Genomic DNA, 13,759 nt, shown 5'->3' on the forward strand with positions numbered 1-13,759 from the left:
TACAGCCTAAATTAATAGTCACAAAAACATTCCACACCTAAAGCTAAGACGTTCAAAGCCTGCTCCTTAAATAATTTAAATTTATGTAATCTCTCTTTCATCAGCAATAGTTGTCATTACCATACAAATGAAAAAATTTGGTACAAGTGAAGCACTTCAGAGATGACAACGGAGTTTGTACCTGATGGAGAAAAGGAGCAGGATGGATCTTCACTTCATCTTGCAGAATCAATAAGCAAGAATAGTAATTATGAGAAATTCAGAAGCTGCATGAGATCTTATCATCTTAATATAGCAACAAGTGACCTGCAGGTATGACTTGAAAATTTTTTAAAAAAAATCTGCCAAAATGTAAGAGCAAAGAACTTTACAAAGCAAATGGTTAAATCAAACAAAGAAGAATATATAGACTTACCTTTTCTCCAGGCCATCCATCAGTCTCACTCCTTAATAGGATCTTACTCTATCAAGGAAAATGTGGAAAACTTATCTAACTCTGGAGATTAGTCACATGAATCATACCACATGATTGAAAGCATGATCAAGTTCTATTTACAAACACAAACCCATCACATTTTTTATTGGCTTGATGAAATATAACTATTATTAATGTCTTCAGAGATATTCGCAGATACAGGTTCTGAGAATTGATGCAAATGCTCATTGACACTGATACATGGTATGTAAAGATAGCCTTTTCTTGACAATATTGTATAAAAGTTCCAAGCTACATCACTATGCTCAATCTATCAGAAAGAACATTGCATGCCTTAATAATTGGATGACAATTGCACCTACAACAAGAAACTAATGCTCCCTGCTAGAAGATCTTGAGATCATGCTAAAAGAACGAGATAGACAGTGTGGAATTAGTGGTGTCCCAATAGAATTGATTGTCTGTTGTCCATAGAGAAATGAATTATATGGCCTCCTGCAACCAGGGCAACCCCCATCATCCTCAAGAATCCTCTTGTGGCAGAAGAGGCAGAGTCGAAAGCCACACGAACAGGGGAAGAACCTGGAGTCCGTTGGATCCAAATCCTCATAACAGATAGGGCATGGGCAAGGCAACAAAAGGGTGTCTTTCTGTTGGCCGACCAAGCAAAGCTTTTGATCTACTTTAGCAGGGAAGCTCCACTGCTTGGAGATACTGGGAAGGCTACGGGGCCTAGATGCATCATCCGGTTTCCAAGCTCTAGGAGCACTTCTAATGGGTTCTGGCCTTGTGGTAGGTCGGCTAGCGATTGGAGAAGCAGTTGCAACCGATGAAAGGGCCGCAGGGACAAGATGATCCTCAGGGTCATGGTCGGCCAAGTCATTCACTTCTGATATGGCGTCCGCCGCCGCCTCCCAATCGTCAAGCACCCCATCGTCTACATGATCGTCCTCCTCATCAGCATCCGTAACACTAGGCGAACTAGAATCAGTACTGCGTCTGCGTATCATACTTCCTCGCTGATGTGGCATCGGAGGAGGGCCCGAATCACTGCGCCTCTGCCGATGGGGAGATTCATCCTCGCCTATCATCCTAATCTTACTGCCACCAACATCTTTCCGTGACAGCGAGGGATGATCCTCGCCCAAAATCTTGCAATCATCCTCGCCCTTGGCTGATCCCCCAACCACAGCAGAAGAACCCATCAAAGGAGGGATCAAAAGCAAACTAATTCAAAAGAAACAAAACGGGGTTTAAAAACACAAACTTTGAGAAAGCCATTGCTCGCGACCGGCATCGGACCTGCAATGCTTCAACTTGCCCGATCGATTCGTCTACGGTAGTGGAGGCAAAATAAAAAGAGACGGCGATGAGATTCAAATCGAAAGAGTGTTGAGTGGATGATGATGTAAGACGTGTTCTTACCCGCTTCTTCTTCGCGCTGTTTGCCATCGCGTCGTAACCCATGGGATCGCACTTCTCTCTCGCTGTGTCTCGCTTTCTCACTGCGATCGGGGAAGAAGAGATCTAAAACCCTAACGAGGAGCGGAGGAGGACGCGAGGAAAATATGACGCTGACAGCTGAGGGAGAGTGCGGGCCCTTTTATCGATGGTTCGACCGACAAAAAAAATCCATTTAATCCAAAGATTTCAAGAATCAGTAAATCACCATTATTTTATTATTAAAAGGACTTACCATTTAAAAATAACATAAATATTTTAATCTTAAATAAAATGTATTTTATTAATAAAACTAATTTTATAAAACTCATAAAAATATTTTAGTATTTAACTCCTTTACAAAGTGGCTCGTGGAATTATCACAAATTTAAATCATCTAATTAGTTTTGATTTATTAATGTTGTCCATAATAAATAAATGTGTTGACTATAAATTTAATAATTCAGACCACTTATGGCATTAAATAAGTTAATAAAATAATATTATCTTAATTTCTGGTAACTACAAAAATATTATATTTGAAGTAATTTAATTATGTTAATAACTGATGTTAAAATGATAAATATTTTGATAGTTTTAATTTTTAAAAAAACATTTAAGAAATTAAATAAGTCTAATGAGATGGAAATTTCTGACTAACTAATACATAAAAATGTATATTTACTTTGCTCCACATTTAACAACTTCCAAATTACTTCGAGAGTTCCAAAGACTTGTGTTTTTGACGATTCACAATCTTTAAAATCAACAAAAAAAAAATGCTTAAGAACTTTAAAATTATTATTATTATTTTATCGCTGCAATGATAACGTGTTCGAATTATTCTAAAATAGATAACTAAAATTTGCAATTAAACCAAAATTACTATATTTTACTGCACTCAGAGAAATGTGAATTCTAGATTTAGCCTTGGGGAATCGACTCGAGAATCGAAAAAACACACTGAGAATACTCTGAAATTTTACAAAATTTCTAAAAGCACTTTAGCGATAATGAAATTCTACAACATTTTTAGAAAAAAAAAATCCGATCTCTCAGAATATAATGGGATTACATAAATTTACAGAGTAGAAGATTAGCTACGAGCTCACTGGTTTGCCGTTCAATTTGGGGAATGGATCTTGCTTGCTGAGGACCACCACTTTGTTCTTGTGAGAAATGTAACCCTTGGTGAGATTCTTAAAAATCAGAATAGCCATTATGCATTCGGCCTACAGTCGATGGGAGAATCATCTCATTGGAGAAATAAAAATGGAAGCAGAATTGTCATGAAAGGCAAACGATGTGATACAGAGGAGGACGGCGATCGGAGTATACCTCATCCATGTCCATGTCCATTCCAAGCCAGTTCAAAGCTTTTACTGCGGTTTCTATCTTCAATTGGTGTGCCTTACTGGGGTCTTTTTGTTTCTGAAGCACATAACTGTAGAAAGGGGAAAAAAAATGATGATGCTTTTAAGTAGTTGAAAATTTAAACTTATCTAGAGAAACTTTACATTTTCTTCATCAATCTTTGATAAACCTGGAGCTCCAGTTTCTCCAAAACAAGATATACACCAGATCGTAAGAATCTGAGGGTTGAAAAGCATCAAAACTGAAATTCCAATAGTTGTTTGCGAAAATAATGGGGAGACAACTGAAACATACCTGTCCTCATGCTCCCGGAGGGCTTGTCGGAGCAATCTTAGATCACCTGTTTTAAGTGCTTTAACTACTTCATTATACTGCAGAAATTTCAAATTCATATATGAAAAAGAATGAGATACTCCAAATGCATAAAATAAGCAATCAAAGTGTATTACAAACAAGAACATAAGAACATTGTAAAAAGATAATATTAATAAAAGTACTGTATTATGCATTGATCCTGATATGCTTTCGTTTAAAGTATTTAGTTTGAGTCTGATTAGAATTCTGTTCACAATAAAAGTGTTATTCTCGCCCAGTATCAAAGTTAAGCTAAGAAAAAATAACTTCTATGACAAGGTGAATAAATAAATAGACAAAGTTGTGACAGTTTAGATCCTGCTGAAGTTTTGAAGTTGCTAGGACTTGGATACTTCTTTATCAAGGTCCACACAGGTACCAGTAGAGGTTCATTAGCATCAATAATCAATCGATTTAAAACAGGAAGGAAAAAAGATTATTTGGAATTTTGTACAGGTGAGATTTTTGAGAGTTCTAACGTCCTCAATATCGCCCTAAAAGACTTCTTGGAGAAGAAATAAAACCTATTTCAGCTCATTAGATATGAGTGAGGAAAGGGAGGAAAATAACACAACAATGTACTAGATTTTGTGACTTTCCTCTTCCTCCCCCTCCCCCTCTCTTGCTCCTATTTTTCCAACCAAGTAAACTAAGCCTTGGTGAGGTTAGCATTAGATAGAACTTTCAAAAGCATTTAGAAAATAAGTATTTAAGCTAGAGTACATATACTGAAAGGATAAGAGAGGAGGGCATAAAATGTTTAGCTTTCAAGTTATACAATCTTAAGAAACCTGACAATGAGGAACTATTATTAGGAGATAAGGAACTTAACCTCCATAAGATTGTATTTCTCAAGAAGCCACTGTTTAGGCAAAATGCCAATTGAAAGCTTCACAGGAATGAGATACTTCAGAATCATCCTATAGTAAATTGACAAATTAGAAAGATCTATCATGAAAGATGTTTAAATAAGAAAATAGAAAAATTATCACTGGCTAGGAACCATAGAAGAATTAATTTTACCTTTTGTTAGCTTCTTTGTTAGGAGAGCAATGCATCAAGGCATAAGTTAGCTTTTGATCAGCCTGCTCTATCACAATGATAAGAAATGAAGAAATTAGCTTGTGATGAGTCTGCTCTATCACACTGATAAACAAATTCCTGACATGTTTTCCTTTAAAACTTCCATGAATACAGATAGCTGCTTGTTCATTACTGTTGAAGCTAGGATGCAGTGGCCTAATAGTCCCATGTGAATAAGTGCAGTGGTATATTATGACATAAGGGTGCCCCCTCTCCATTAACTAGTCATTTGGGCAAGATCCTAGAATAGGCACTACTCCAACTATTAACATAGTCTTAGAGCAAGAAATCTGGAATTCAAATCTTACCTATGTCAACCAATATTATCTTATCATTTCATGTACTGTGTTTGTGTCAATCAAGAGAAGTCTACTAACCTACAGATGGAGAAGGGGGTACCAAGGATAAGTATATAAATTGGTTGTTTCTTAATAACTTAACTCAATAAACATTTGACAATATCTCGAAGTTATGCTGGGCATGAGCAGACCCTGTTAAAGCTAGGGTGCCCGTTAGAACTACATGGAGAAGTATCTTGATTCTTTAATATTAGAATGGTGTATTTTTCCTTCATAATGAATGTGTAGTCATTGTCACATAATCAGTTTATATTTTAGGACAAAAAGAATTAGGAAATGGTGTAACTGAAAGATTTACTTTGAGTCTGTCACTTAATGCCATTCTAATTGTGCTGCCAGCATTCATATCAGCAGGTGATAATGATATTAACATCTCCATACTAAGCGTCAATTTGAATAAATTAAATCCAAAAGCAATAAAGGAAAATGAAATTTTAACATTTATCAGCAGAGAAAAGATTATTTCATAGAAATACTTACAACAGTGAAATTCTCATTGTATACTTCCAGACGTCCAGTGTAATACATGTAAGTGACCTATCCAATGTACAGGTGAAGTTCAGAAATAGTTGAACCATGCATGTGCATAAGCATATATAAATTTTCAATATTAACCTTATCTTTAACTGGAAATTCATCTAAGTCGAATAATCGAGCTGTTTCAATACTTCTGATGACACTACGACAGAGATGCACAGTGCCAAGCTGGAATTATAACAATTTATCATGTTTATAATAAAACGGTGGTTAAAATCAAATGTAAAATAAATATATGACCCAAAAAAATATCCAACTTCTTCAGAAAGGTATTGACCTTGAAATAGACTTTGAAAAGTTGGCAGGCAACATATAAGGCACCAACACGTTTGGGACCTTTACCCTGCAATGATTTCCCAAAAGTTCAAACAGTTTTATAAACTGCAGTACATGTGGAAGCATATGAAGGGGAAACGAAAATATGCACTCTCATATTACAACTGTACTTTTGCATATCAAATACATGTTACAACGTGAATTGAATATATTAAAAAACTACAAGATGATAGGCAAGCAAACCGGACTAATAGAAGATGCAATGTATCTAGTTACAAAAACTCTGACAAAAAAAGGGGCAGCACCAAATAAATATATGAAGAAAGCAAAAAACTTACCTCTATCTACTGAACTCCAATGAATATAGTGAGAATATAAGAAAACCATTCTGATGAAATGCTAATGCTCAAGAAATAATAAATGACAATCGGTTAATATGCAATAGATTTCCATAGTTCTTCTCAAACATCTTTTTTTTTTTGGAGAATTGGGGTGTAATCCAATCTGTGATGGAATTTTGGGCACATGGAAAGGGAATAAGCTAGGCCTCCATAACTACGCAGCAGAGAAATTAATAGCATAAATTTTAATGCCTACCAGTTTCAGATTAGTGGATAAAAATATTTCTGGAAAACCCTAAACCAAAAGATTTTCTCTATTTTGAATTAACTCTGGAAAGTGGCTTGTGTATAGAAGCCGAAACATGCTGATTGGTTGGCAACATAGTGGAGGCAAGAGTTTAACCTGCATTTCATGGGATATCTATCCACTGTTGAAGTATGTGTGCTACTATAACTCCAACAGCTGGTTATACTCAGACAGCTGGTTATACTCAGACAGCTGGTTATAGAAACTGAAATAAATATGTGCTATTTGGAATTTGCCAAAACTGTCAACATCACTAGAGTGGACGACAACAAAATTGTAGATGAAATAACTGCAAAAGTGGGTCTATAAGTACTTCTTTTGAACTGTCAAAGCTCAGAAATTTCCACCAACAATTCTGCTCCTTGTTCAAATATGGACAATAACTTGCCTCAGCAAATTAAAAAACAACACTTTCCTAAAAGTTCAGGACATGTGCAGATGGAATCCCAGGGCCGACAGTCCATGTCTTTGATTACATATTCAACTTATAGAGCCTTAGTTACAGATGTTACAAGCATCTTATCCTTTGTGCAGATGCATTTGTCTGATTTGATCTGAAATTTAAGGCTGTTACTAAAATCTTTATGAAATTACTTTGAACAATGATTCAAAGATTGTAAATAATGGTCAAAACAACAAGGTCAGTCCATGAAAATTTGAGATATTTGACACCCATGTTAGATTCGAGATCCCCTAGAGGCACCCTCTCAACCCAAAACAATGTCTACCATAAAAAAGTTGTTTACAGGAGGTTATATACTATTCAGTCTGCATGGACTTTCCTTGCCCTAAACCTATTTGATTTTTATACTGAACTTGTTCTCTAGTATGTCTTAACTCCTTGTGTCATAAAAGAGGTGAACCATATCATCTACTCGGATGATCATCTCAACCAAATTTTTAAAAAAAACACCTGAACAGTATTAAATACCAAATTTAAGATAACAAAATTGACAAAATCATACCGCCAAAGCCCCGAAGATTTTCATCAAGAATGATCCAGCTCCCTGCAGCTTCTCTGTATTTTTCCCACTTGAAGAGAGCTCTCTATCAGCCTTTAAAATGTAAAGAACATTGATAAGTAAAGTCCACATTTGAATTAATTCCAGAAGAACATACAAAAAAAATATCAAATCCTTCTGGACAATGGCATACCTTCTCTGCAAGCAACCGAATTTCAAGAGCCAAAATATACACAGCTTCCATAGCCCACGCAGTCTCCCAATTTCGAAACTCCTGTAAGAAAGCACTGAGAAACCACAACATTCAGCTCTCAACGAACACCAATAGGACTAGATTTTTCACATTACCAACAAAATCCAGAGTCGAAAGAACAAATAGAGTAGTACTTTGCAGCCTTCTCAAAGGCAACATAGGCGTCGGAATATCGGCCAAGTCGGTAACTTTGGAGGCACCGGAGAAGGGGGGAAAGAATTTCTGCAAACTGGGCGTACCTCTCCACCTGGTTCACCAACTGATTTGAATCCTGAGAAAGAATCGCAGCATAGTTGGTAAAAAAGGATAAAATAGCTAAGAGAAAAAAGAAGAGAGAAGTCTGAGTTTCATAAGAACCTGGAAGACATTGAGGGCGTCTGCAGGAGCCTGGAGGGACGCGAAGTTGGAGGAGATGGCGAGGAGGGCGGAGAGGGTAGCGGCATCCTGGGACGAAACGGCATCACAGAACCTAGAAAGGTAGTCCGTGATGCGGCGGTGTGCCTCGCCCATGCTTAGATATGCCATGGCCGGAAAAGGTTCTTGCCTGCTTTGCCGAAGGCTTCTCTCCCGGATCGATGAAGAGGGCGGGAGAGAGCGATGCGAGACTGGAAGGCGGCGGAAGAAGAAAGTGACGACGGAGATCAAAAAGGCGACGAGGAGGAAGAGGAGGCGGAGCAGCCAGGTAAACCCTCGGTGCGGAGATATCGAACGGAGGCAGCGGAGAGACGATCACAAACAGGCCGGGCTTTGAACAGCGAGGAATGCTGGGCCCCCAGGCCGTGACCGTCCCTGGCATACCTTTTCATCCATAATTTTTTAAAAATAAAAAAAAACAATGAAAATTTTAATTTTATAATGTATAATTATTTAATATTTTTAAAAAAAATCCTCAATTCACAGTTACTCTATTTTAACTGAATGAGACAATTAGCATAGAAAATTCTCACACAATGAACAAGAAACTTCATTTCATAAAAATTCTGATGGACAAGACAAGCCAAACAACTAGCTGTTTGTTGTGTCAAAGAGCAATTATGGAATAGGAACACATTTCTGTATAAAAAGGATTTTCATATCATGGTACATAACATATATTGAAAATTCAATATGATCCTTCAGGACTAACTACTCACAAATGTGGAAAGATCCTAATGAAGCATAAAGAGACTGCTCTGATGGAAATGGAGTAAGTAGAATCACTGGCTGGCATGAATCAACCAATACAGATTGTTCATATGTAACGGATGTATAGGTTTGTTGAATCACGCATGAAGAAAAATGCATAGGATCCGAACCAGACCCATCCAGTTTATTTCATGACAAGGAAGACCCAGCATCATATTTGTCTACAAGAGTTCCTTCTTGACAAGCTTATTGAATTGCTGTTGCACATTCCTCCCTTTGGTGGCTTCAGCATACCAAGAATCCCAAGCCTCCAAGTAATGTGAGAAAAGTTCACTCAAAGCTACATGAAGAAAAGCACATGATTAATCAGATGTTATTTGAACAGTTTAATGAGTATTGTTGTCTTACAAAGGCCGCTCCTTGCATTTGTTATTCAAAAAGGACTTTTCTTTTTTTGATATGGAACTGTTGCCAATAAGCTCAGAAAATCCTCAACGGTTTATACTTGGATTAATGGCAGACCAAACCAGTCGTGCAATGGATCCTTAATGAGTAGCAATTGATCCAACTGACAACAAGGTTAGCAAGTATCAAAGCTTAATTTGGTTTACATGTGGTATGTCTAAGGAATAAGATACATGATAAGAGTACTTAGTTTGCTGGCTAAATGAATCTACATTATGAAAATCAGTGGTTTATTTCTATGGGTATTTTTCTTCCTTTTTTTCCCTTTGTTAGTAATCAAAAATGTATTGATTGATGATAATGTAATTACAATAAATTTAAAGCATTGCAAGTTGGGAAGATAAACTCTAGAAATTGAAGATAATGAGATAGCAGCACCAATATATATATATATATATATATACACAAAATGTAAATTCCATAATAATTATTAAAAAAAGCTAATAACTAAGATGGAAGAGCATCAAATTCCTAAAAGGGGTTTTAAATAACTTGGAATAATTATTCAATAAAAAGATATATTGTTAAATATATTATTAATAAAATAAAAAGTAGGCAAAAGAATGAGTAGAATCATATGTTGATTGTCTCTTAGATTAAAATACAACCCACCATACTTCAATATGTCAATGTAGCAAACTATTAGAAAATTACCTTCAAAAATGTTAATCTAGTGAAAATAAAAGTGTAAAGATGGATGTGCGACGTGAGTGCAAGAGAGGAAATAAAAGAAAATGTGGTATAAGAAAAATTATTTATAGCCTTAATATAGGATAAAATAAAATAAAAAATAGATAAGAGTAATATGAACTTATTCAAAAAGCAACCTATAGATTTTGTAAATAAAAGAGTTGAATCAATGATGGTAAAAGTATTTAAGAGTGGATGGAAATCAAAGAAAATAAAAGTATATTTAATAAAAATATTCGTTAGAAATATTACTAAGACAATTTTATATATTCAATGGAGAAATAACATTAATTAATTTATCTGACTTGAAAAAAATAATAATACAAACACAACTTGAAGATTATGATGTTTTATCGTATAACATTCAAGGTTTGTACTCCGCAATTATATTTCACTTTTCCTACAATTTGAGGGATGTAGAATTATATGGATACTTGTTTATAGATCTGAATTCAATATATAGAATACTCAGCAAGATGTATCCTTACGTTGTAAATATGCTTATACTATAGGGATTACACTATATATATTATTCTTGTGCTAACCGCATAATTGGCAAATATCATACGGCAAAGGCTTACTCCACGCTAAGTAAAAGAGACCATCAAAGTGGTATGAAGACTGAGAACATTCCAGGCTAATGAACATGGAGACCTATTAGAGATGTGACAAGCAAGTTTGCTATAGTCCACGTGTGGCTTTTTACCAATCCGAGTAATGTAATCCTTGTTACAAGATGGTATAGCATCATCATATGGAACGAGATAAAAGAGCTAGAAAAAATTGTTTAGTAACAGATAAGTTGATTCCATAGCAAGAAATTTTGATGCATCATCACTCTTGCCAGAATAACAGAAGTTGCAGGAGCAATTCTTTTTTTCTTCAAAAGATCAAAAGCATAACCAGGACGACATAAAAAAGAATAAATTGCAGGAGAGGAAAAGAAAACTAAAACTAAAATTTTGCATCTTCTATTTACTTTTAAAATAATATATTGGCATACATGCTAGATAGCGAAAAGAATCGAACCTTGATTTTGATACATTGGTCGGAAGGAGGCAGCCAAGTTCTCCCATTGTTGAATTCCTTTCCCAGACTTTACCTCAGAATTAGCAGTCTGTTTCATCACACCAACTGGATGGAAAGGGCCAAAGGAATATCCATTCTTGGATGCAGATTGCTGCTGTGGAATAAAACTGTGCTCTTGCAGATTCTCACTTCTCATCTTAACGTCCATTGGTTTCTTACCCTCTGCAGAATTCAGCTTATTCCTCTTCAAGCCCACGTTAGTGAGCTCTGTCCCAAATGTCCTTTTGTTCAACTTCTTTGGACTAGGTGAAATAGCAACAGTTACTGCATCACTTGGCTCCATCTTACCCTTTGCACCCAACCAGCGGAAAGCCGGCTTCCTTGCTTCGAGTTGTGTCTATGTCCCAAATCACAAAATTGAAAGAGGATGCATTAAGCACAACCATCTCTTTTTTATCTTTGATTTTTAACTTGGTGTATGATAACTCAAAAAAAAATACCTTCTCAATGAGAAATATAGAAGATAATACATTTGCAATGTCATAGAGCCGCCGGACCTTAGCTGCATCAGTGTATTTAAGACAGTAAGACCAAATGGACATTTTTGAGAAAAAGGAGGGAAAACAACTCTTAATTGATGAACAAGAGAAGTGAGGATAGACAGATACTTCTCATGTATGATGCATCAGTTGTAGCACCAAGAAGCAGCCTTGCAGCAGCATCAAGTGAAATTGTATCACCCTTCACGAGAACTCTAGCATAGTTAGTAACAGTAAAAATAAGAAATTTGAAAGATGCTAAAATCTAATGTAGAGGAGAATCAAGATGCATACATCTGAGGTCAGAAACAACTTAATGAAATTCTCCGTCAGTGTCCCTAATGATTTCGCTCTTCTATTAATTTTTGCTGTTGCATCAATTTAATAATAAAGCTTAATCCCCGTAGAATTGATGTACAGTGAAACAAACTTTAAGAAATGCAACATATATACAAAAAGAGACCAGATATTTTTTTGTCAAAGGGAGCAGTCGACAACGTAGTGCTGACAGTTTGACTTAGTCTCTCATCTCCATCGTCTACATACTGGTCCAGACTTTCATCGTCCGAATCATCCTAAGCAACAAAAAAAGGTTTGACAAACTTCAAAAGGTAAGCTTAAGATAGTTGATGAGCATAAGTAGATTTTACCAGTGACAAAGAAAGAGAGACAAATTCTTACTTTTGCATAAATGCCTTTATGACAAGAAATTCCTCTGCGAGCTTCCTCCTGTACCAAATCAAAATATTAAAATAGTTCATCTCCCAATATGCCACACAAATAACCTAAAAATTGCAGATCTGAGAAATCCAAACCTCCAATCTCTCCAATGCTTTCGGAATCCCAGAAAATCCGATCCAAGAGCAGGCATTTTTGCCATTTTTCGAGAGAAGCTACGCAGACCACACGGAACAAAGTGATTAAAAAGACATAGTTCTCCAGTTTTTCCCGTCCATAAAAACTCAGTCCTTTCTTATTTTTTATCAAAAAAAGTATAATAATAAAAAACAATTATCGGAAAATGATCTAGATCTCACCCCCACTTTCGCTAGGATGTTAACGATGTCGTAGATCCGCCGCCTCTCGACGCCAAGCCTCCGAGCCGCATCATCGAGGCTGATCGATTCGACGCTTTCACGGTTATACAAGCTCACGAAGCTTCAAAACACGTACAGATCTAGTCGAATCAGGCGCAACCCCGAGCACAACGTAAACAAAGGGCAAACAAAAAAGGTGAGATCGAAGATCGCGACTTACTTGGTGCAGAGAAGGCCGAGGGACTTCTGCTTCCTGCTGTAGGCGTGGTGCCGCACGCCGGAAGCGTCTACCAGATGCGAAGGGCATGAGGACGACATGGACGATGGAGATCCGGAAATTGATGAGGAGGGGGAAGGTACCGGTTTAAGACGGGCGAATGAGGCGGCGACCGTTAGAAATTGGAAGGGGGAAAAAGAGAGAGGAGGGTTTCTGGCGTTGTGGCGCGGGGGAATTTGAAATCAAATCGGACGGTCCGCGTGGGATCCGGATCCCTCCCGCGGCGCGCGCGATTCAATTTTTTTTGTAGACCAGGGCGGCGCCAGGGGGCAGGTTTTGATTTAAAAGACCATAATGCCCTTTGTTTCTTGGGTATGGAATGAATGCGACGGAGGACACAAATGGAGAGGTCATTTTGGTCAAGATGAAAGTAGGACTGGTTCAGCAAAGTGTCCATGGCCTAAGGGGGCCGAATCCATGTGCAATTGCATTTTACTACGCATATTTTTAGATTTCTTAAAAGACCGCTTTAGATAATCAAAATACTTGCGTGAACTTTTCTAATTTTTTGTTATCATGTCATTCTTTTTTCTTAGTTGACTATAAAATTTACATTCTCGTAAGAAATAGATAGATAGTTGATGGTGCACTTAATATTTAAAATTTCTTAAATGATGCATTTGTATTTCATTTTATTCCTCTAGTAAACTACTGCCATGGTGAATTTTAAAGAAGAATACTATTATGGTTCTGAATTTTAAAAATAATATCACTTTAATACTTGATTTCAAACAACAGCATTAGTCTAGCACTGTATTTTTAAAATCAATATTATTTTGATAATATATAAACTTTAAAATAAGTATCATAGTGATACTTTTCTTTCAAATACTGTATCACTATAGTGTTATTCTTTGAAATATAGCATCGTAGTG

The 13,759-nt window shown here is 36.5% G+C and overlaps 3 protein-coding genes across 4 annotated transcripts; all 3 read right to left on the minus strand.

Annotated features, from left to right (window-relative positions):
• Positions 1-586: 586 nt before the first annotated feature.
• LOC121993143 lies at positions 587-2,023 on the minus strand. Its single transcript, XM_042547823.1, has 3 exons — positions 1,862-2,023; positions 1,704-1,770; positions 587-1,610 (listed from the first exon to the last, which is right to left on the minus strand). Exons 1-3 carry the CDS (start codon positions 1,901-1,903, stop codon positions 808-810), a joined length of 912 nt encoding a protein of 303 aa, XP_042403757.1. The 5' UTR covers positions 1,904-2,023; the 3' UTR covers positions 587-807.
• Positions 2,024-2,828: 805 nt separating this feature from the next.
• On the minus strand, positions 2,829-8,456 carry LOC121993145 (enhanced ethylene response protein 5-like). The gene is made up of 13 exons (XM_042547824.1): positions 8,080-8,456; positions 7,857-7,993; positions 7,663-7,756; positions 7,473-7,562; positions 5,861-5,926; positions 5,662-5,751; positions 5,527-5,583; positions 4,628-4,689; positions 4,437-4,524; positions 3,545-3,621; positions 3,394-3,468; positions 3,215-3,320; positions 2,829-3,108 (listed from the first exon to the last, which is right to left on the minus strand). The coding sequence occupies exons 1-13, from the start codon at positions 8,245-8,247 to the stop codon at positions 2,977-2,979; spliced, it is 1,242 nt and encodes a 413-aa protein (XP_042403758.1). The 5' UTR covers positions 8,248-8,456; the 3' UTR covers positions 2,829-2,976.
• Positions 8,457-8,754: 298 nt separating this feature from the next.
• LOC121993146 (E2F transcription factor-like E2FE) lies at positions 8,755-13,014 on the minus strand. Of its 2 annotated transcripts, XR_006115088.1 has the most exons (11): positions 12,828-13,014; positions 12,608-12,728; positions 12,386-12,463; positions 12,252-12,299; positions 12,034-12,145; positions 11,865-11,938; positions 11,700-11,772; positions 11,532-11,593; positions 11,032-11,428; positions 9,256-9,415; positions 9,053-9,187 (listed from the first exon to the last, which is right to left on the minus strand). XR_006115088.1 is itself a non-coding variant. In XM_042547825.1 (10 exons), exons 1-10 carry the CDS (start codon positions 12,923-12,925, stop codon positions 9,069-9,071), a joined length of 1,182 nt encoding a protein of 393 aa, XP_042403759.1. In that variant the 5' UTR covers positions 12,926-13,014; the 3' UTR covers positions 8,755-9,068. The 2 variants fall into 2 exon arrangements, 1 of the variants encoding a protein (XP_042403759.1); XM_042547825.1 differs by lacking the exon at positions 9,256-9,415 and having other exon boundaries at positions 8,755-9,187.
• Positions 13,015-13,759: the final 745 nt, after the last annotated feature.

The sequence above is a fragment of the Zingiber officinale genome, chromosome 6B (assembly GCF_018446385.1).
Source record: "Zingiber officinale cultivar Zhangliang chromosome 6B, Zo_v1.1, whole genome shotgun sequence".
NCBI classification, from domain to species: Eukaryota; Viridiplantae; Streptophyta; class Magnoliopsida; order Zingiberales; family Zingiberaceae; genus Zingiber; species Zingiber officinale.